The sequence below is a fragment of the Rhea pennata genome, chromosome 17 (genome assembly GCF_028389875.1).
Source record: "Rhea pennata isolate bPtePen1 chromosome 17, bPtePen1.pri, whole genome shotgun sequence".
Classification (NCBI taxonomy): Eukaryota; Metazoa; Chordata; class Aves; order Rheiformes; family Rheidae; genus Rhea; species Rhea pennata.
The window spans coordinates 7,326,590-7,347,461 of record NC_084679.1 but is presented as its reverse complement, the minus strand read 5'-3'; the positions used below and the strand labels follow the sequence as shown (position 1 = coordinate 7,347,461).

Below are 20,872 nucleotides of genomic sequence, written 5' to 3'. Positions count from 1 at the left end.
GCCTATTCAGTCTTTGTCTATTCCTAAGCAATATCCACTTATTTCTAGGGGCATCCCTGTTCCAAGCGTATGGACCATACTTTAATCTGTGGCCATTTGGTCTGAGATCCAAGGCTCTGCCCCCAGGCAGCAGCATGACATGGCACAAACCAGAGCCTGCTGCTCTCCCCCAGACCCAGCATCTCAGTCTGCCTCGCACCTCCTGTTTGGCCTAGGAAAGCCCAGGATGACAGACAGACACGTAGCTTAGGCGGCCGTCAGGATGCCAGGTTAACAGACAGACACTGCTCACCCTCCTCCAGATACAGGAACCCAAGCAATCCTGCATTTTCAGCGCCATGAGAACTTGACTGGTCAACGTTCGAATAGTTCAGTTTTTGCGCAGTATAACAGTCACAATACTCCAGAGTGTCAAAAGAAAGTTTTGAATGATATTATGCCTCAGTAACTTCACAGACATAACTGAACCAACCTGAGTAAAATAAAAGGACACAGAGAAATGTTTTTTATATATATTTCCAAGATATATCACTTAATCTGAAAGACAGTACAGGTATATACATCTTTCCAAGGAACTTAGGTGGTCCTCAATACTATCAGGGCACTTCAAAACGTTTAATAAACACACATACACAACATACACATGATACAGGGAAATGCATTTTAGAGCTGAAACACAAGGCTCTGGGTGAACTCTCAAGTTGGAAGCTAGCATCAACCATTTTACCTTCTTACCAGATACCGGAAGTCAAAGGATAAAGAAAAGCAGGCTGGCCAGGGAGGACAGACCTGCTTTTTCACAAAGCAGAACAACAGAGTGAGATTCTCAAAAAAGCAGATAAGGATTCTGAACACTTCCCCTTCCCCTTCTCCCCCCACTTGAATTAAAAAGTATCAAAGAGAACACAGAGAGTACAGCTCAATACTCTGGGGATGTTCAAGATATGATGAGAAAATGATTTCACTAAAAATACATGGTCCTTTATCTATTTGTTGTTTGGACAGCATGAAGAAAACCAGATGAAGAAAACCTAACACCTAGTGTCTTTATGACAGCTGGAGTTTCCCTCAACTTAAGCAGTCTTGTCTGCCAGAAATTAGCTTTCTTTGGTTTCACTTGGACTATATTTTTCTCTTTCACAAATTATGATTTCAAAATACTGTAAGTGGAGTTAAAACTTAGCGAGACAAGAATAGATTATTAAAAATGACAAGAGGAAACAAGTGCTCAGTGAGTCTATCTGGAACCCAGGTAGAACACTTAACATTTTGGGAAACATTATCAGAAGGAATTTCTGCATCAGTTCTCAAAATATAGGAAAAATATGAATTAACAAAGCCACCTAGCACCAGTGGATGCTAGTTAAAACTTGATTGGCACCTGGGTATACATTTGCCACAGTTCCTATGATGCTTGCAAGCTGCAAGCAAAACTCCATTAAGCTGCTTATCATTCTGAAGCAAAAATCATGGATTAGACCTACCTCCCACTGCACTTCAGGTGAGCAGGTAGATCCCCAGAGCAATCACTGAAATTGTGCTCATTTTCAAAGCTCATTTTCAAATTAGGCAACTTTACATGAGACAGATGTACACGAAGGAACATATGCAACACATCAGAAATTAAATTACTGAGCATGATCTGAGTTGTTTTTGACAAACCTAAGCTTCCAGCATCCGGAACATGGGAGTGTTGAGACTGATACATGAAAGTTAAATATCTCCCAGAAGAGGTGAGTTAAAAAAGTATATATAAAATATATACTTCTAATACTTTATAAAAATGACTAAAGTATCATCAGGGTTTACAGCTATACATTAAGGTCACTTGCTACAAGCAAGTTACCAACTCTAATGTAAATCTAACACAGCTGGAGAACAAGAGCAGCTGTCAGAGACCACAGCTTCCGCAGTCCCATATGAGCGCAGCAGGATGATCTGTCCACACAGCCACTGATCACAGTCAGCACCAGCTGCTTCAGAGAAAAGCACTGGCATCCCAGACACAAATACCTCCAGAAAACTTTGCTCAAAGTCTCTCCCAAGCATCAGGCAGCAATATGCAAGAGTGAGAAACAAGCAGCCAAGAGGAAAAGTCCATCTGTGGGTACTGGCAAAGGTCATTAAAGAAGGCACCATCTTTCTCAAGCAGTTCAGCTCTCACCACACGGAGATACTTCAAAGACAGAAATATCCAGTAGAGCATGTGTGCTTTGGGCATGTCCCCAAGGTCAATCAGTTGTGCAGATGTGCTTATCAGAGATCATATCACTCTAAGGTGAAGTGCGCTGCAAAGATATCATTCTTCTTCCCAAACAAACCTCTCACTGGCTCAAACTCCAGGGGCACATCAGTGGTTATTTTCTTTACTTCTCTATCAAAAAGCTACAAAGAAAGAAAAAAGAGAAGATATTGGCAAAACTCAGGAGAAGCACTTCATCCTGGTTCATACCAGTTCTCACTCTAATCTCTACAAAGATTTAGCAATAAATCAGGCCTTTCAGCTCTTTTATATAAAAGCCAGCCCTGTTATCACTGCTGTCTTCTGCTCCTTCATTTAACAGACATTTCCCTGGCTCTGGGTAACCAAAGTCAGCTGAGTTCCCTCCTCAGCAGCTGATGAAGGTGCTATGGAACCCAGGAACCAGTCTCTCTTCCCCTTGTTCCACTCTTTAATGCAAGCACAGCAACACTACCTCGTAAGCAGAGAGTTCCAAGAGCCCCGATATGTCGTCCTCTATTTCTGACAGTGACTGGTTCAGGGTAGCAGCTGCTTGGGCCACATCTGGGTGATAATGGTTTTGTAGAGACTGCAAAAGCAAGGCAAATAGGAGACGCGCTAACGCGTAAAGGGTTAACATGCATCCATTGACTTCCTGCACAGGCATCCACATCTGTTAGTCAGATATTCAACGACCACCACATTCTGGCAGAGGCGACAAGTTTACTGTTCAGCACTACTACAAAGCTCCAGTAAATCCAGATTCCAGCCATCTTTCAAGCATGCCAAAGGTCCCTTTCCACCTGGGACACACCCAGCTCAATACTGACAGGCCCTTCCACAGACAGTTCCTATGGCACATGACAGTTTGTCATCTCCCATGGTCCTGATGCTGCATCTGAACTCCTGCTCTCTGCTTCCAGGTCCCAACCAACACTCTTGTTGTTTCAGCCCCTTATGCAAAACCCTTGTAGTATTTAAATGGGAAATGCCACGTGGTTCTAGCTTCACTGTAAATAATTTAACCAATTCCAGCCTTCATACACCATCCTACAAATAAACCACCTGAAAGTTATAATATTCTTTAACATTTTTAATGCCATTTCTACAGAATTACATGGCTATTTCCAATTCTTTCTGTAAGAACTCAGCAAGTTCATCTCTCTCCTCCAACACAAGTGAAAAGCCTTACATATTTGCAGCTGCTTCATGTGTTTTGGCTGTTAACTACACACTTTTCAGCTGCATGTGCTCACATACCACATAGTAACTAGCACGTACTAATTCCACAGCGCATAAAATCATTTGCCCCCTGCACAGGCACCGAAAGGGGTGCAAAGTAACACCATGAACAGATGTGCTTTTTTAAGCTTACATACCTGTAGCTCCCAGAGGGAGCTTTCCAAAGCCCTGCTTTCAGATGGCTCCTCCTCCTCCATAATATATGGATCTTCTGATAAATCTGAGGAGAGGAAGATGCAGAGCTAATATCTTTTGCATGATGTACGTAACTTCAAAGCGAACACAAATGAGAAAGAGCAGCACTGCTACAAGAGTTGTCTAAGACTATTCCCAATACATTTAGGATCCAACAACAACCTACACACCTCAGCAAGGCCCAAGTCACTGAAGCATTACAGAATCACATTTTAACAGGCACAGGAAGAAAGACACAAAGTGGTGGAATGCGCTGATACAAAAGGGAACTCAGACAACTTCGAACTTTGATGTTCAGCACTAATCAGTTAAACCATGGACAAATGAAGAATAACTCAGGAAAACCAATGGACCTAACAAACATTGTAGGCGGAAAATGAGAAGGTCTTGGGTTTCTGCATTCAGTTTATTTTCTCATTTCTTTGCTTAATAGAGTGTTGAGGGGAGTAAGACAAGCACAGCGTATGGTTCAGCTGTCTCAGCCCTTTAACACCTGGAGGCAGCCTGCATCAATGTGCCTAGCTCCAAGCACCGTTTGCCTGGAGAATTGCACAGAGGGCATCCTACTTCGAGGTAGAGTAGCCAACAGTGAGGCTCACGCTCAGAGAGAAATAACTCAGACATGTCTTCAGTCAAACGGAGAACCTGAAGGAGCAGCTTGCAGGCTTTCTGCAAAGCCAAGGGATACAGGGAGCCTTCTGAACCTTAGAACTGGGGCTTGAATCTCTCCTCCTCCCACCGGAGAATTAAATCCTACTGTTTATTACTCAAAAATCCCCTGCCCACCTTCCCTCTTACCTTCTGGCCCATTAGGTCTGTGTACTAACACTTTGCATGCTGGGTGCCTCCGGAAGAGATTACAGATGAAGGGAATGACCATGAGTAGAGCTTCAGGAGGAGCAGTGAGGGCCAGCCGGGAGAGACGCTTTATAAACGCTGCTACCAAGTACGCTGGCAAATGACTTTTGGAAAGAAAAGAGAAGACATCAGCATGTAAAAGTCCAAGCAAACAAGCTGGCAACACTATTGACCCAGACAGAGCATCAGGTTAAAGATCAGTAGGCCTCTTCATATTTTTGGACTATGGAATAAAGAAAGGTTGTAAGCAAAGATACCTGGTTCCAGGCATGGATACATGGTCTTGTATGCTGCCTGCAACAAAATCTGCAGCAATTTCCACTCAATGCATGAATAATCTAAATCACCTTTGATTCAACCCAGATGTGTGGCATCACTCCAAGCACTTGCTGTAGCCAAGTACAGCTCCTGTAATGTTCACTCACACTGCAGTCTTTATTCAGTCATTTTATTAACTTTTGAGCACTTGGGCAGGTAACCTTAATTATATTCTTCTAATATATTTTTGTGGGTTTAATTAATACATGGACCATGGTGTAAAATTTATGTAATACCTCCAGGACAAAAGCAAGCAGCACAGCGGTCAACAGGGACATAAAGCTGTAGTAATGTATATGTGCAGAGTAGTTCTTATTTCTACGGTAAAAATGCAAATTTTTAAACAACAATCAGCTGATATAGGCACTTCCTTCAGGTCTGAGGAGCTGGAATGAAAGATGACAAGTTTCAGCCACTCAGCCTTCAGCCCTGGGGCTCACTAGACCTGCAAGGCTCAACAACAGCACCAAACAGTACTCTAGCATATCTTGTTACTCACTCCAAAGTGCACTATGAATACAAGGAGGTTTGATACTAAGTGTCTAATGCTGAATTGTAAAGTGTTACTCTGGGTTTATTTTATAGCATATGAAATGATGGTAACCAAAGTATAACCTTGAATGACCAGGTGCTTATCTAGTTTCTTCCCTGTGTACAAAAAATTGACAGCATCAAGACAGGCTGTCAAACACTACATCCCAATGGTGTATCTCTGCAAAGACATCAAATTATCAACAGCTTCATGATCTCCTGTCTAGTTTAAAAAAAAAAATTGCAAATGTTATTTTTCCATATTCATAAAGCTATCACTTTCAGCCAAATGGAAAACACATCAAAATACATTCATAATCATTTGCAGATCAAACTCAGATAATGTACTGCACTTTTACTTTCTGAAACTAGATGGGCATGTGGCAAATCTTCAAAAATAGCACTTGCAAAATTACACAACACTGCAATCACACTCTTGGATTGTTCTCTCAGTAAACAAAAATCCAACCCAGCAGGCACATTGAATACATTAAATCCAGACACATGGGGACTGTTCAAGAACAGTTTCTGGCCAACAGAAAAGCATGAGGAAAATACTTGAACGTATATAACTGTTACTTACGATGAAGACAAGAACAGATCAGCCAAATGGAAAAATCGGGCTCGATACTTCACATGATATATAGATGGGTCTAGAAGATTGTACAGCTTTTTGTAAAAGTCTGGATATTCCCTGTTTAAAAAACAAAAAAGAAAAAGACAGCATCCGTTGCAGATTATCCAAGTACGACAGGATTGCACTGTGCCTAAATGTCTCTGTGCATTCATTATAAATGACCCCAGGTCATTTATAAAGCCTGCTGTGCTCTACCAGCTTTGTTTAGCTTTCTTTTCGTTCCTCTCCATAGCCATCACTTGAAAACACATTGTAAGGTGAATTTCCTGTGCTTGCAGTGCTGGCTAAGCTATTTTGAGTACGTGAGGCTATATCCACCGACTGCAGTGGTACAGGATCTAGTGAAAGGCATGCCACAGCTTTACTGTGTGATCAGGTCATCAAAATAGATTTTCAAGTGCCAAACGGCTACAGTCTGGATGAGAGGGTATTTAGACTCAGCTGAAAAAATGGTCATACTATCAAAAGAGTTCGACATCCAAACAGCAGAGCCTCTTGTGAAGTTTGGCTTTCTCCTGGATGAATTCCAAAGCCTGAAGACCTGGAGAATCCATTTCAGTCCCTCTTAAAGACATGAAAGCGAAAACTCGCATTTCCTTAAACATGATGTTCTTTTTACTTACAGATTATGCTGATGAATCAGAATAAATAACCCATTTAAGGCTAGGAGACTGATCGCTCCACCTGTAAGAAAGCAAGCAGATATTAACACAACAAAAGAAAACCATCAGCTACAACTTGTTTTTATTACAAAACTTTCATAAAAAGGACACAATACTTTGAGTACCTGAAGTTAGTGCCAGCGTGATGGTTGTCAAGTAATACAAGTTCAAACAAAAGCTTCCAGAGGCTCAGAAGTAACTTACAAAGATTAAATTGTAGTTTAGAGTAATAAACTCTGAAGGACAAAGACACAAAAATGCTGTTCTAATCCTCCAAAAACCTCACAGGGGAGGAAGAGTCCTCCTCAGAAAGGGTATTTCTATAGGAAACTGCACATCCTGTGTCTGGATGCAGCCCATATAGCAGCAGTGCTGGCTGAACTCTACATTTAAAATAAATCACTGCATTATTCAACTCTTTCAAGGCTTTAAATATGATCTTCCTTACATACAAGGAGCAAAAACTGACAAACACAGGTAAAAACTTCTCTCTTCCAGCTCCTCAGCTTAATTCCAGCCAAAGGCATAGACATTTCTTTGTCTAGGGGAGGGCTTCTGTCCTGAATCATTCCACAAAAAGGCTATGGTGTTGCCTGCAGCAGTCCTTTCAGTCTTATCTACCATGCTGCACAAAGGATAAAAAGCTTGTTTTTACTCACCTATGCCATAGGCCACTGTCAGGAAGTCTATCATGAGAGTGGGTTCATTCATATAAGGCAGAACAGAGTCATGCAGAATAACAAGAACTTTTTTGTAAAGGCCAGTAGGTAGCTGTGAAGGACAATAAATAAATAAATAAAACCCACACACACCACAGTCAATCAATACACGGAGAATTGAAAGAGCAAGAGTAATACATGCTTGCAATAGGCAACACAGAAGCAAAACAGAATACGCCAGAACAATATAGTGTGGCATGCAGCATCAGTTGCCAAATGAGAGAAGTTACAAGTGACAATTGATAATTAAGTTAAATCACAGAAGCTGCCACTCACAACTGAAAGTGTGATCACAGTTCAGTAGGGAAAGTGGGAGGAAAGCAATGAAAGGGCTTGGGAATCTTTAACTTGTAAACAGAGGTCTTTATACTGCAAGTCACTCCTTAGGAGCAGACTTCAAGGTGGGAAAAAAGTCTGAGAGTTAAGAGTAGTAGTAAACCATATATGAGGAAGATCATTCAGAAGAATGATCAAACAGAAAAGGTGACTGGGCTGTAAACAAAACAAAAACTGGCCGCAGCCTCCGAGGACGAGCCATTAGAAGGCAGCACAGATCAGTGACAGAACTAACACTCACCTTGTGCTTCAAAAAACTGAGCCACATCTTTTCAAACGCCTGCTTGTGTGCCTTAAAACAGAATTGCCAGCAAGGAATTAAGTACATTTGTGTAAAGTTTTACTTTAAGTAGATCAAAGTTCAACTCTGAAGCACCAAATGAAGTTACCTGCAGCTTCGACACTTTCCACTCCTCCCGGTTATCTGAGAAGACAAAACAGATGCTGAACTTGAAAAGGATGCTTAAAACAGTAAGATGATCCTTGTTTTATGTAGTCCCTTGAAAACTCTCACACTAATTACACATAAAACTAAGCAACATAAATACAGCAAATATAATTTTATCTCAGGCCCAATTACATATTTGTTTAAGATTGGGCTGAGAGCAAGAGGAAAAGGAAGCTACTCGCAAAGCAAGGCATACAAAAATATGGTCTGAAGTTCTTGTCTTGACACAAGGCCATGACATACCCCAATTTAAACGGAGGAATGCAGATTTTTAATACTGTCATGATCACAGAAGCAAACACGTTTCATTTGCAAATGCTAATGAAGCCTTTACAATACAAATCTTAAGCATGCTTTTCCCTTTCATACACAGTCCAGCACGTGGAGCTTACCAACCTTGCTTCACCATAAACTTGACCATGTCACGTTCTTTGTTTGGCATGTTAATAGGTGAAATGAGGGAAAATATGTTCTGCTGGTATAATGGCAGTGGCCTCTAGGAAAAAAAGCATATATTCAAACATGAAGCAAGCTCCACAACAGATGGCAAAACATGCTGGACTTTAACACTGCTCTATTTCGCAAGCACTGAATAGATTTAATTAGGAAAGAAAAGGAATGAAAAAATGCTGATGGCTAAACTACATACTGTTTTCTTCTCTGTTTTACTCTTGCCCTGGAATATTACTCGTTTGCCTAACACAAAGCGTAGGTCTGAACTAACTCTGCGTTAACAAAACTGGCAGAGCCAAAAAAAAAAAAAAAAAAAGGGCTCTTTTGCACCAGAGAGAATACAATTAAAAGCTCTGACCGAGTTTTTAATCACTAGATTTGATTAAAACAAAAGCTACAGAATAAACTATGAGGTTTTGTAACAACAACAATAGAACTTTCTTGAACTACCTCAATTTCAGACTGAGGACAATTTTACCCAAACCTGGCACACATTGTGAGCAAGAAAAATGAATGCATTCAAATGAGCACACTCATTTGTCTTGCTTCCAACCTTTTTCCATATACTACCAGTCCCACACCTCACCCAAAAGATAAACCTTTCAGAGTAAAAGTATATCCAAGCCCACCTCAATGGCAATAATTTGTTACCTCTTTTGTCTTCTGCATGACTTGTCCAATACTCTCCGTGACTGCCTTCATCACAAAGTACCGAACATCATCATACTCCATATATTCTTGGAAGCGAGAGATCAGGAGCGAAGCATCCTCGTATAAGGGAATTAATCCATCAACAACTATCTAGAAAAGGGTTCATAAAGCAAAACAACAGGTCAGTCTCTTACAGTACTGGAGCAGACAGCAAGCTGTGGTGGCTTAGTGCATCCCTCTGTCGTTCTGAAACATAGCTAGCAGTGCTGCATCCTGCTTGCTCCACAGCACATGTTCCCAAGCCCCTTTAATAGCCCCCCCCCCCCTCATATGAGTCTCTGCTATCAAAGAAAACCAGCTGAAGCAGGGGCAGTACCTTCTCTCTCATATCCCTATAGCAAATAAGGCCAGCAAGCCTGAAAAAGCCCAGAGCTGCTACCTCATATACGCACAAGAGTCCAGCTTATCATTTGTCAGATATCACATGGGCAAGGGCAGGTGCTCCCAGGAAATTCTAGGTCTTGGTGCTCCCTCTGTAACACCTTATCTCCCCTCTTTGTGAAAACCTCCTACTTTGAAATTTTAGCCCTGGAGAATGCGAGCACAACAGGTTTCTTGGGTCAAGGAGTAAACAATAGCAAGAACCTCTGAGTTCTGCAACTCACCTTAAGAAGCTCACGAGGAAAAGTGAAACCCCCCTTCCACTCTGCTTCGATTAAAGGATGTTGTGCCTCCAACTCGACAAACCTCATGAGGGTACAGAGCGATAATTCCTTGAAAGGAAAGGAAAGAAGGAAAGAAAGGAAACGCACCTCAACAACAAGGCTGGCGGTGAGATCCAAAGGAGGTCGCTCCCGAAGGAGCCCGGAGGGCTGCGTGCCCCTCCCGGGGGGCGCCGGCAGCGCCCCCCGCACCGCCGCCGCGGCCCCACCTTGACCTGGAAGGACTCGTGTCCCAGCAGCTCCGACAAGCAGCCCAGGCAGCTGCTGTAGCGGTGCCGCATCCAGATCTTGTACTTGTCCTCGGCGCTGCAGCTCCCTGCGAAGCAAGACGCAGAGCGGGCGTGAGCGGCGGCGGCCACGGCCCAGACTGCCGCGGCCGGGCCGGGCCGGGCCGGGCTCGCCGCGGCACTCACCGGCCAGGGAGGCCTCCTCGGCGGGCAGCGGGCCCACGAAGAGCTCGCCGCGCTCCAGCAGCGCCCCGAAGAGCCGGCGGCAGGCGCGCACGGCGCAGGCGACGGCCTCCTCCTCCTCGGCCTGCGGACAGCGGCGCTGAGGCGACGGCGGCGGCCCCGCCGCCCCCGGCCCCGCGCGGCCTCCCCCCCGGCCCGGCCCGGCCCGCTCCCCCCGCCGCGGCGCGGCGCGGCCCCGCACCGCACCGCCAGCAGCTCCAGGATCTCGAAGACGCGGTTGGCGCCGCCGCGGCTGCCCAGCACCGCGTCCACACACGCGGCGGCCGCGGCGCCGGGGCCGCCCCCGCCCGCCATGCTGCTCCCGCCGCGCCGCGCCGCCGGAAGCGCGTGCCGCCGCGGGGGGCGGGGCGTGCCGCCGCGGGGGGCGGGGCGTGCCGCCGCGGGGGGCGGGGCGTGCCGCCGCGGGGGGCGGGGCGTGCCGCCGGCGCGGGGGCGGGGCGTGCCGCCGCGGGGGGCGGGGCGTGCCGCCGGCGCGGGGGGGCGGGGCGGAAAAACGCTTTTTTGCGGCCCGAAAGCGCCCCCCGAGGCGGGGATCGGTCTCCCCGGCGCGGTACAGACGGGCTGAGACGGAGGTGTTATAAAAATGTACACTTTATTACACCTTCAGGTAGGATACATCACTAGTCCCTACAATCCTACTGGATCAAGTACAAATGCTTATGAACATACGTTATTTACAGGTAGACTTCCTAACACACTTCGGGGAGAGAGACACATTGAAAGGAGAGGGGAAAAAAAAAAGCGATTTTTATCTTCTTTAACTGACCTAAACAAGAAACAATTGCCTCTTTAGACACCAAATCAGACCAGCACAATGACGCAGGCAACAGCTCTCCCGCTGCTGCAAGTGTGTGTCCCCCCCGACTCCCATGCACATAGTAAGAGCTAAACATCTAAAAGTAAAACTGGGGCTAACTAAGCAATATTTTTGGATGAGCAACGACATACTGCGCACAGTGTCAGTTATCTGTTACCGCTGCATTTACTTTGCATTTTCAACTCTTTCCATTGCCAACATTATTAGCTTTTCTGCTAGTAATGAACTTTAGGTAATGGCACAAGACAGTGGTTCAGCAGGGTCAGGAGAATATTTGTTCATGCACAAAATTAAAAAAACCAACAATGCCCCCCATATTTGCAGACCTGAGGGTCCAAGAAAAATACGATGCAGGAGAAAAGAGGTATAAAATTTAAAAGAAAAAAAAATCAGGAACTCTGCCTGACCCAGTGTTACATTCGTGATCTTAACAGAACGTCTATCCTACTTAAAACAGAGGAGTTGACCGAGTATTCTTTCTTGTTTAAGCCATCTGGATTGCTGGATACCTATAGGTGTGTACATTTAGCAATAAGAACAAAAGATATGCTTTCCTGGCCTGTAAATAGGCTCCCCTCCTAAAACAGTAAAAAGACCACAGAATGAAAAAATAATTTTAAAACCATTTCAGAAAAGGAATGTTATAAACTTGTCTGAATTTTACATGTCACGCAGTTTTATGGCCAAAGTAAAACAAATGTATTCAAACCACCAAAAGCTTTTTGATTACTCTGCTGTTTGCAAACAGAGCTCGCTTTTCAGCAATTTTATGCAAGAAAAAGTAAAGAAAATCCCCACAGTTCTATGCAGCTTTTTGCTTTTTTTTCCCCATAACAATAAGGCAAACTGATTTGGAGGAAGAGGCCACGCTCTATTCACATCCAAAATACCCACCTGAAGATACATTCATCATTAGCTTTAGTAAAAGAATAGTACAAAAGTTAGATCTTATTCTTTACACAATTGAAGAATTAGTCTTAAATTTCACTATTCTCCCCTTCCCTCAGCCCCCCACCCGCCAAGCTGAAAGCAGAGTAGAAAGTACTGAACATTTAAACATGTTGCAAGAGCAGAATGAAACTGAGAGATTAAACTTCATCTGTTTGAGATTTTCCTTTACGGAAGTCCCATGGGAAACAGCTATGGACCATTTGTTTAGCTGTATCTACTGAACAAATCTTTTACAAAAAATGGGCTACACTTTAATACACACCTACTATCAACACAGTATTTACTCAGTTCATGCCTAAAATACCCATTATCTTAAAGTGAAATATGAGAATGAGTGCACAGGTTGGGTGCTTCAGTAAACTGTACACAGAACTACTAACAAACATTTTAAAAGACTTACAAAAATGGAGAATGAAACATTTTTTTTTCCTTTTAATTACATATACTTACAGGTTTTCACATTTACTGGCTAAGCTTTTCAGGGAATACTTCAAATATAAATTAGTTCCTCTGGAGGTATTTACCTCAAGCGAGAACAACATGCAGCTTTTATAGATGGAAAATACTTTGCTATATTAGCCACACTTGATTCTTTGAATGGCTTCACTATGGATATTGAACACTCTTCCAAATTATAGCAAAGAACTGCGTATTCCCACAGGCAGTTTATGGTATGCTAACCTAGATGAATTGTACTGACATTTATGGCATGTCACCATTTTACTCCTGTGTAGCTGGGCAGAATTTAAATGTAAGTAATGTTTGCTTTATCTGACTTGAATGAGCACGGAGAACACTGGCAGAATGTATCTTGTACAGATTTTGATTGTTAAACAGTTTCTAACATACTGAAGTTTTGTGAGAGTTTCCATGTTTAAATGTTCAACAGCAAAATCCTTCCTTTACAAAAAATAAAGGTGATTTGTCTTCATTTGGATGTTTGGAGAAGCTTCTCACTTTGCCATGGCTTAGCAAACACGAAATGCTCTATTTCCCTGCTTATTGCATTTTAATTATTAGTTCAACTTGGTTTAGTAGGTGCCTTTAACCTGACAGTAGGTGTCCTCATCTGTACTTTTGCTTGCTGATTTGGGGCTTCAGACGTTGCTGGTGTCTGTGCAGGATTCTGTACACCTGGAGCCTGAATCTGGGGAGATGCTGTTGTCACAACTTGCTGTTGAATCAGTTTCTGCTGGACAACTTGAGCAGTGGCAGTTGTTGCAGGAATCACTTGAACCTGCTGCTGACCTGCTGTTGTCTGAGAGAGTGTCACAGTTTGGGGTTGGGCTTGAACCTAGACATTAGGATGACAAGGCAATTACGAAAGGATAGCTTGGCATTAAGCAGAGTATTCATAAAATTTCTGCACTACAGAAGAGCACCTTATTTCTATGCGTGTTTGTTCTCTTGACTGACAATCACCCCAGACAAAGTAGAAAGAATACGAGGGATGCTGAGAACGTAGGATGCACAGTTTGAATGAGAAACACCTTTCAGCCACATTTTCTAGAGTACAGCCTTACAAATAAAAGCTAGGAGCCAAGACACTCATAGCTTAGATATCTACATTGCAAATCAAAAGAAACTTCTCCCAGCTCGTTTACAGAAGATATATGAAAGGTAAAAAAACCCCACTGGTTAGACAGGAAAATTCCAGTACTACAGAAGCACGAGTGAAGGAACACAGAAAAGAACAGATCAAAGAGAAGTAAAAGCCCACTCTGCACCACACTGTGACAACAAATATGGCCACTGAGGCTCCCTGACGGTCTCTGACATGACCTTTTCAGATTACAGCCACCAACCTCCATCACTGCTTTGGGGTGGGGTAGTTTGGATCTGGTCCAGGAATCTAGTTTTCAGAATTCTATCCAGAATGAGAGAGAAAAATCCAACCTCTCCTTGTGTGGAGGAGAACGTAATGAAAACTGAGCAGCTTCAGAGCAGAAGCCAAATGAAGCTGCAAAGGCTTCTCCTGGGGAAAGCTACCTCTGCACCAATCCAAGAAGAATCCTTTGGGAAGCACTATACTAACAATGCAGGTAAAAAGAAAATGATGTACACATCAAGCCTGCAGTTTTAAAAATACTTAATATGGCCTAATCCTACTGCCACTGATGTCACTGGAGAGTGTAGGGGGGTTGCTGTTTGTTTTCTTTTTTTATTTTCCATAGAGTTCAGTGGTCCCAGAGTTTAGAAAATCTAACCTTTAATGCCTGTTGAAAAATAATCTAAGGTTTTTATTGACTAGAGAGGATAACTCAACTTGGGAAGAATGACAAAGTTTCTGTTCCCCACTGTATACCTCGCCCTTGCAGCATTCACATCTGAGGTGGTTATCAATCAGTTTACAGCACTTTATCATCATTATAAAATAAGTAGCCACAGATTTTGCTCTGCCTTAAAAAACTGCACCATAAACTGTGACAGATTAAGAGCTGATTGGCTCAGATTTCTGTGCACTGAGGGCAATAGCTCCATGAATCATCCAAAGCTAAATCATTCCTGCTAATCAATAACATAACAGAACTTAAGCCTATTGCTAAAGTCTGAAAGACACTGTTTTGAATTGTTAAATGAACTTCTGGGTAGTTAGGTGAAGGGAGACCAAACTGTCTTGTCCTTCTCCTGCCCTAGCCTCACCTAGTCACACATCACATTTAGAGCAGATACTCTACCATTCTGACTTTTGTGAATGGCTGACTTGGAACAGCTTTGGGCACTGGAACGAAACAATTTGTAACTCTCTGTTTGTCCCAATTTTTGTGAAAGAACACACTCAAATGATGTTCATTAGTTCAATTCTTTGCTACATGGCAATACATCACAAGAAACCACTTTTTAAAAATTTCAACTCCAGAAAATATATTTAAAAAGCTGTTTTTCAACTTATCTAGAATGACAAACAAATATTGCTCTATCTAGCAAAATTTTACAGACTAGAGGATATGCAGCAGTTGACTCAGTAATCGTGATTCATTTTTTACACAAGGGAAAGATACTTGCTACATTCTTCAAAATTACTGCATATGGTACACCTAAGAAGAAATATATACATATATGTGTGTGTGTGTATATATATATATGTATATATATATTCCCAAATAAATGAGCTTGCAATAAGGATCATGTTTCTAGTGCCATATTTGTCATGAACAAGACCTACCTGTTGGGAAACTGAAACCATTTGTTGAATATTGGCAACAGTAGCCTGTTGCTGGACCACTTGTGGAAGTTTTGCAACCTTTAGGGACATGAAATAAAGAAAGACGTAGTCAAAATGAAAAGTGGTTTATAGCAACAACACACTATACCATCAAAATTGTTACTAAGTTTCCAAAACGCAGTTCATGATAAGCTGCAGGTTGTCATTTTCAGTAATACTGTACTTTTGTAAAAACAAACAAACTTTTAGATCAGTGTACTGAAGACTTTACGTAGGATGGGAAGAAAGAGTCAAATTTTCAGTCTTAACTGAACTGCAGTCTTAATTTTGCAACATACTTTCATTTCCTCCATTAGCTATACAAAATTAAGGGAAGCACAGAAATTCTAATGGCCTACATTGTCTTAGAAATACTTCTGAAATACTAAGGTTTCCAATTCCTAACTCCCTTACTTGTCACTTGGTTAGACTGATCTAGTTGTGCAGAAAAGAAGATAGCTATCAGCTACTCTTGGTTGCCAGAGCTTGGGCCAGGATGCAGCAGCAGATATTGGGAAGAACTCTGGTTGAATGTTCCCTAGTAAACACAGTTGGAATCCACTACTTAATAAAAAAGAGTGACACAATTTACTTCTTTCAAAGAGGAAAGGAGAACTTATAGCTCAGATGATTCCTCTGACCTGCTAACAAGCTGCAGCAAATTCAGCATCAATAAATTTTGCTAACAAGCCGCTGCAAATTCAGCATCAATGAATTTTATTACAAAGTCAATTTATACAAACAAAACTGGAATTAGTAACAGCAGGATCTAAAATGCTAAGTCACCTGTCATCTTCACCATTCTCCAATCATAGCAGAGGTTAAATGTGTAAACCTGTGTTACCTGTACCTGAATCTGGGCCTGCACTTGTTGTGTTCCACCCGGTTTCTGGGTTTGGGAAATTGGAGTTGTCAAGAACTGTGTCTTAATGGCAGGCTGTGTAGTATAAGTTACTTTCTGTTGCTGTGACGTCTGCTGTTGGGCCTGGACTGTGACTTGTTGAGCATTTATCTGCAGAAGAGGAAAAGAAGCATTAGACATTAGTGTCCACAACATTTATATATATTTTTAAAGAACAGGTATGTAACTGATTAAATTCATTACATTTAGTTACAGAAACAAACCCTCTCAAGCTTAACAGTAGTAAAATGAGTACGGAGAAAGCTTTCAAGCATTTATAAAAGCATTCTGAATCATTTAAAGCATTTACTGTAAAGGTTCTCACACATATACACACACACTTCATGCAGGAATACACCTCTGAGAAACTTATAAACTGCAACAAAACCACATCAATGGCTGATCAATAGCAAAGTCCATGAGATGATGACATTTCAGGAAAAAGTATGCATGGTATATATCATAAAAAGTGAACATCTTTAGGAATTTTCCATATTTGGCTATATTAGAAGAGAATAAAGAGAATCCTAATCTTTGCTACTTAAACCAGAAAACAAACAGAACAGCTTGCGGCACGAAAAAAAAAGAAAAATCAAACCAAACAATAGTCTTAATGAAAAAAATTTTAAGCACATGAGAAACCGTTCTCTCTACCAAAAACCAATCTCTTCAAATACACTTAAGATCCACCCACAGAAATGTTAACTGACTGTCTAGGAGCATCATAATTCAGAACTGAAGCTTAACATTAACTTACAGAGCTCAAAGAAAGAGCAGACAACAAATACCTTTTGCTGCACAGCAGCTTGACCCTGTGCAACCTGAGGCTGGATAGCTTTCTGTTGCTGTGCTGCTTGATGATGCTTAAGTTTTAGAAGCTGCTGGACATGCAGTGGCTGTGCAACTACTGTCTGGCCTCCTGAAAATTACAAAAATAATTAGAAATGTAAAGAGTCTTCATTTAACTGCTCCGTCCCCAAAACCACAGCTTGCAAGCACAGATTGTGGTTTTTATAGACCTGCACATTTGCGTAGCTCTTAATACCCGATAACCCACTGATTTTAAACAGAAATAAGATAGATGATTTTGAGAGCGGAGTAGAAACATTTTTCATCTACGGGCACAAGTAAGCTAAGTTTGTGTTCTAACAGTAAAACCCACAGGAAAAATTTCATTCATACTACAATTCAGAATAGATAGTTCTGAAATAAATAAAAGTTTTCACATCTCCATTTTAAATTTAAAAGAAGTGATGAAAAACTCTATCTGCTCACCTACTCTTATGCACAGATTTAAATTTAAAATAACTATCTGGCTATGGAATCATACTAACCTCCAGATTAAGTGGTATAAGCGCAATTCTCTCAACATGTTTTTGAAACAAATTGGAGTTCAAGCTCCTACAAACACCCTAGCTTTAAAGAAATGGGATTTTAAATTATACTAAATTTTAGCAAGTCTCTTTACCTACCTGCTGCTTTCTGTGGCTGCCCAATAGCAACACTTATGCCTGCGACAGTAACAGGGAGTGTCGTGACTCCCGCAGATGACACAACAGCAGCTGGAACAGACACCACTGGAGGCTTTGCCAAAGCAACCTGTGCTGCTTGTGGAGTTTGGGCCTGGATCTGTCCTTGCGCTTGAAGCTGGGAAGCAGGAACACGAGTCTAAGCAGTAAGGAATGAAGATTATTGTACTGGCAAAATAATGTTTGCTGCATCTAATAGGTCGCTGTAAAATGAGAGCTGTAAACATTTCTGAATATAATTTCTCCTTTACATTAAGACTAGTTGACATTGTGTCTGAAGTGTAAGTGCAGTTTAAAGCTATTTGTGTTAGTTGTATCTTTTCTACTGCATAAGCATTTATTTACACAAATGACTAGCATCTAGTTCATTTATATCAGCAAAGAGAAATAGGTGTTTAACACTGTTTCGCAAAGTCAAAGACAACTTACGAGACGAGCAACTTGCAGGTTTGTCACAGCAGTGCCTGTGAGAACTGCACCAGGCCGAGGTGCTGTGACAGCAGTGAGTTGTTGAGTTTGCTGTTGCTGTTGCACTTGTACTTGTGCTGTTTGCTGTTGGGCCCCTTGCTGTGTCTGCTGTGCTGCCTGCTGCTGAGGAAGCTGCAGTTTCTGCTTCTGCAACTTGATCAGCTGCTCCTGCAAAAATAAAACGCTTCCATAATTTCCAATTTTTTATACAACTACCAGAACAGGAACGAGGGTGAACTTTAATTAGGAGCAAAGAGCTAAGAATGCACCTCCTTTATACTGTAGATTGCAATGCTTTATATCCTGACTTACTGCAAAAGTGGGACTACTTGAAATGACTATCGGGCTTCCTGACTTCATGAAATTTTAGAAGGACCAAATTTAAAGAAGAACTGCATTTCATTCTTGTCCAAAAAAACAGGTTACAATAAACATCGTTAATGATGCTTGCAGTAACAGTGACAGTAACATACCATATTACTTCAGGAAAGTTTCCTCACCTGTGACAACTTCCCTACAGTTTTTATTTGAGCTGGAGACTGGGCTTGTGCCTGAGCCTGAATCTGTGGCACCTGCACCTGAGCAGCCTGCTGCTGCTGTTGCCTGAGAAGCTGGAAGTGCGCAGGGGTGATTGTTTTGCCGGAGAGCTGGACTGTCGGCGTGGCTGTAAATAAGGAGAAAAAATAAAGGGTTCTGAAGGAAGATTTTCAACATTCTATTTAATGCACTGATTTCAACTGAAAAGTTGTTAAATGCACCTTTTTCTGCTCCAGTACAGTTTGTGTTCTAGCAACAAATAAGAGCACATTAGCATAAACATGATGAAAAAGTAGAGCAAATAATACATTATATATGCCTTTCTTCACAATGGTTTCTAATTGAGGCAATCAATTCCAACACTGTACTGCTAGTTTATTAATAATCATTTTTGAATTGTAATGCTAGGAGACCAAGTAATTCTCTCCTGCAACACTTTATCCAGAAATACTCACTGGAGAAAAATGTAATCTGAGCAGCAACAATAAGCAAGTTAAAAATTGCAGCATTGTTTAATAGTGTTGCCAACAAATACAGACTTTCAATATTGCGGCTAGTCAAGTGGTGGTCAAGTAAACTGTAAGAAGTCTGAGGCTCTTTACATTACCCTTGGGGGAAAAAAATAAATGAATAAATAAATAAATGCATGATTATTACCTGGTGTAACCTGAGTCACCAAAGATCTTGGCTGAGTCTGCACTGGTGTTAAGTTTGTAGTTACAACTGCAGATGCTGTCACTGATGTCACTGCACGAACCCCCTGGGTAGATGCTATCGTCACCAGCTCTGTCGAAGCAGCAGGTGCTGCTGCAGTTCGCTGCTGGGTATGTACCACTTGTGCAGTTGCAGTGCCTCCGGAAGTCTGAAGAAGAGCAAAGTCATTATTGCTCAAATTTTTCAAACCTTGCATAAAACTATGGAACTTTGTGGAAGCAGACTATACAGATTTATAAACAAATATCAAAAATAAAGCAAAGTAGGCCCAAATCTTTCTAACATACCTATCAGGTCAGATACGTCTCATAATCAGCTTCTCATTAAATCTTTTTAAAACAGGCTGATCACCAAGACCTTAACCACATTACAGAAATTTGATTTTCCTACCTTTCATACTTTTGTTATCTTCTATAGTCTTATACACTTAAAATAACAATAAAGCTCAAAATTAACAAAGCACAGAACAATTATAGACTGGAAATGACAATGACATGAATCACTTTCTATGACAGCACTCATTTGTGAGCCTTTTATAACAGTACTATCAGTAAGGTACTATGTTCTGATAAGCTGTCACAGAGAGTTCTGATGTTTTTGGCAGGGAAGAGGGGTTACAAACAGAATCACTTAAAACATGTGAAGTTGGTAAGAGTTTCTGATAATACGGAAGGCTAATGCAGAAAACAGATATGCTGATAAAACTTGCAACCGAAATCAGACCAGGCACACAACTAGTATTGCAGTCTACTCACAGTCAATGTTCCAGGTATAACAGGTGAAGCCAGACGTTTATTGATGGGCTGAAAGGTAGCAGCAGGGACTCCAGCAACTGTATTCACAATGACATTTCCACTCACTGTAGCTGAAAACAACCCAAGATTAAACACGAGATTTTAAAAAATAAAAATCTGAATGTCCTCTCATCTCCAATGCCCAATTATAAAGTCTTCTTACCAGTCTGTATACTTGTCCCAGTAACTGCTGTTTTGATTGTGCCCGCCTATTTAGAAGACAATTGAGGTAACCGTTCAGAAAAATGAGTAAAAACAAAAACAAAAAAAAAACCCCTACATTACTCTTATACTTTTGGGCTGTTTAACACAATGCTCTAAGAGAAGTGAGAATTTAAAAAAAATACAATAAAATGCACAGATACTTCTGCTATTGCTTGATCATTTTACTTATAAAATTTATGTATACTTTAGGGTTCTGCCACACAAGCAAGCAATTGGAGAGCAGCTGAATGTTTGGTAAATTTAATACCATTTGACATCCTTGATAAGG

The 20,872-nt window shown here is 41.6% G+C and overlaps 2 protein-coding genes across 13 annotated transcripts in view; both read right to left on the bottom strand.

The window, feature by feature from the left end:
• Positions 1-498: 498 nt before the first annotated feature.
• On the bottom strand, positions 499-10,739 carry NOC4L (nucleolar complex associated 4 homolog). Of its 2 annotated transcripts, XM_062590308.1 has the most exons (15): positions 10,650-10,739; positions 10,407-10,527; positions 10,203-10,309; positions 9,937-10,044; positions 9,272-9,421; positions 8,564-8,663; positions 8,109-8,143; positions 7,961-8,011; positions 7,324-7,435; positions 6,626-6,686; positions 5,949-6,059; positions 4,457-4,620; positions 3,601-3,683; positions 2,697-2,810; positions 499-2,385 (listed from the first exon to the last, which is right to left on the bottom strand). In XM_062590308.1, exons 3-15 carry the CDS (start codon positions 10,272-10,274, stop codon positions 2,269-2,271), a joined length of 1,278 nt encoding a protein of 425 aa, XP_062446292.1. In that variant the 5' UTR covers positions 10,275-10,309; positions 10,407-10,527; positions 10,650-10,739; the 3' UTR covers positions 499-2,268. The 2 variants fall into 2 exon arrangements, 1 of the variants encoding a protein (XP_062446292.1); XR_009960199.1 differs by lacking the exon at positions 10,650-10,739 and having other exon boundaries at positions 2,298-2,385; positions 2,697-2,839; positions 10,407-10,482.
• Positions 10,740-11,036: 297 nt separating this feature from the next.
• The window catches only part of EP400 (E1A binding protein p400), a 50,531-nt gene continuing 40,695 nt past the window's right edge, over positions 11,037-20,872 (bottom strand). For 6 of the 11 annotated variants that reach the window (XM_062589772.1, XM_062589777.1, XM_062589774.1 and 3 more), the window contains 10 exons: positions 20,543-20,588; positions 20,341-20,450; positions 19,529-19,733; positions 18,835-18,998; positions 18,296-18,502; positions 17,810-18,005; positions 17,126-17,256; positions 16,281-16,448; positions 15,398-15,475; positions 11,037-13,525 (listed from right to left, as the gene is read on the bottom strand). In XM_062589772.1, coding sequence (XP_062445756.1) covers positions 13,253-13,525; positions 15,398-15,475; positions 16,281-16,448; positions 17,126-17,256; positions 17,810-18,005; positions 18,296-18,502; positions 18,835-18,998; positions 19,529-19,733; positions 20,341-20,450; positions 20,543-20,588 — 1,578 coding nt within the window. In that variant the 3' untranslated portion in view covers positions 11,037-13,252. The remainder of the gene's footprint in view (positions 13,526-15,397; positions 15,476-16,280; positions 16,449-17,125; positions 17,257-17,809; positions 18,006-18,295; positions 18,503-18,834; positions 18,999-19,528; positions 19,734-20,340; positions 20,451-20,542; positions 20,589-20,872) is intronic. The other 5 variants (XM_062589773.1, XM_062589781.1, XM_062589782.1 and 2 more) reach the window with 3 other exon arrangements.

Coding starts and splice junctions, on each gene's coding strand:
- NOC4L (XM_062590308.1), bottom strand. CDS start 10,274: ATGCGGCACCGCTACAGCAGCTGCCTGGGCTGCTTGTCGGAGCTGCTG. Junction 10,045..10,202: donor ACGAGTCCTTCCAGGTCAAG/GTGGGGCCGCGG, acceptor TTTCCTTTCAAG/GAATTATCGCTCTGTACCCT. Junction 8,012..8,108: donor GGAAAGTGTCGAAGCTGCAG/GTAACTTCATTT, acceptor TTCTGTTTTAAG/GCACACAAGCAGGCGTTTGA.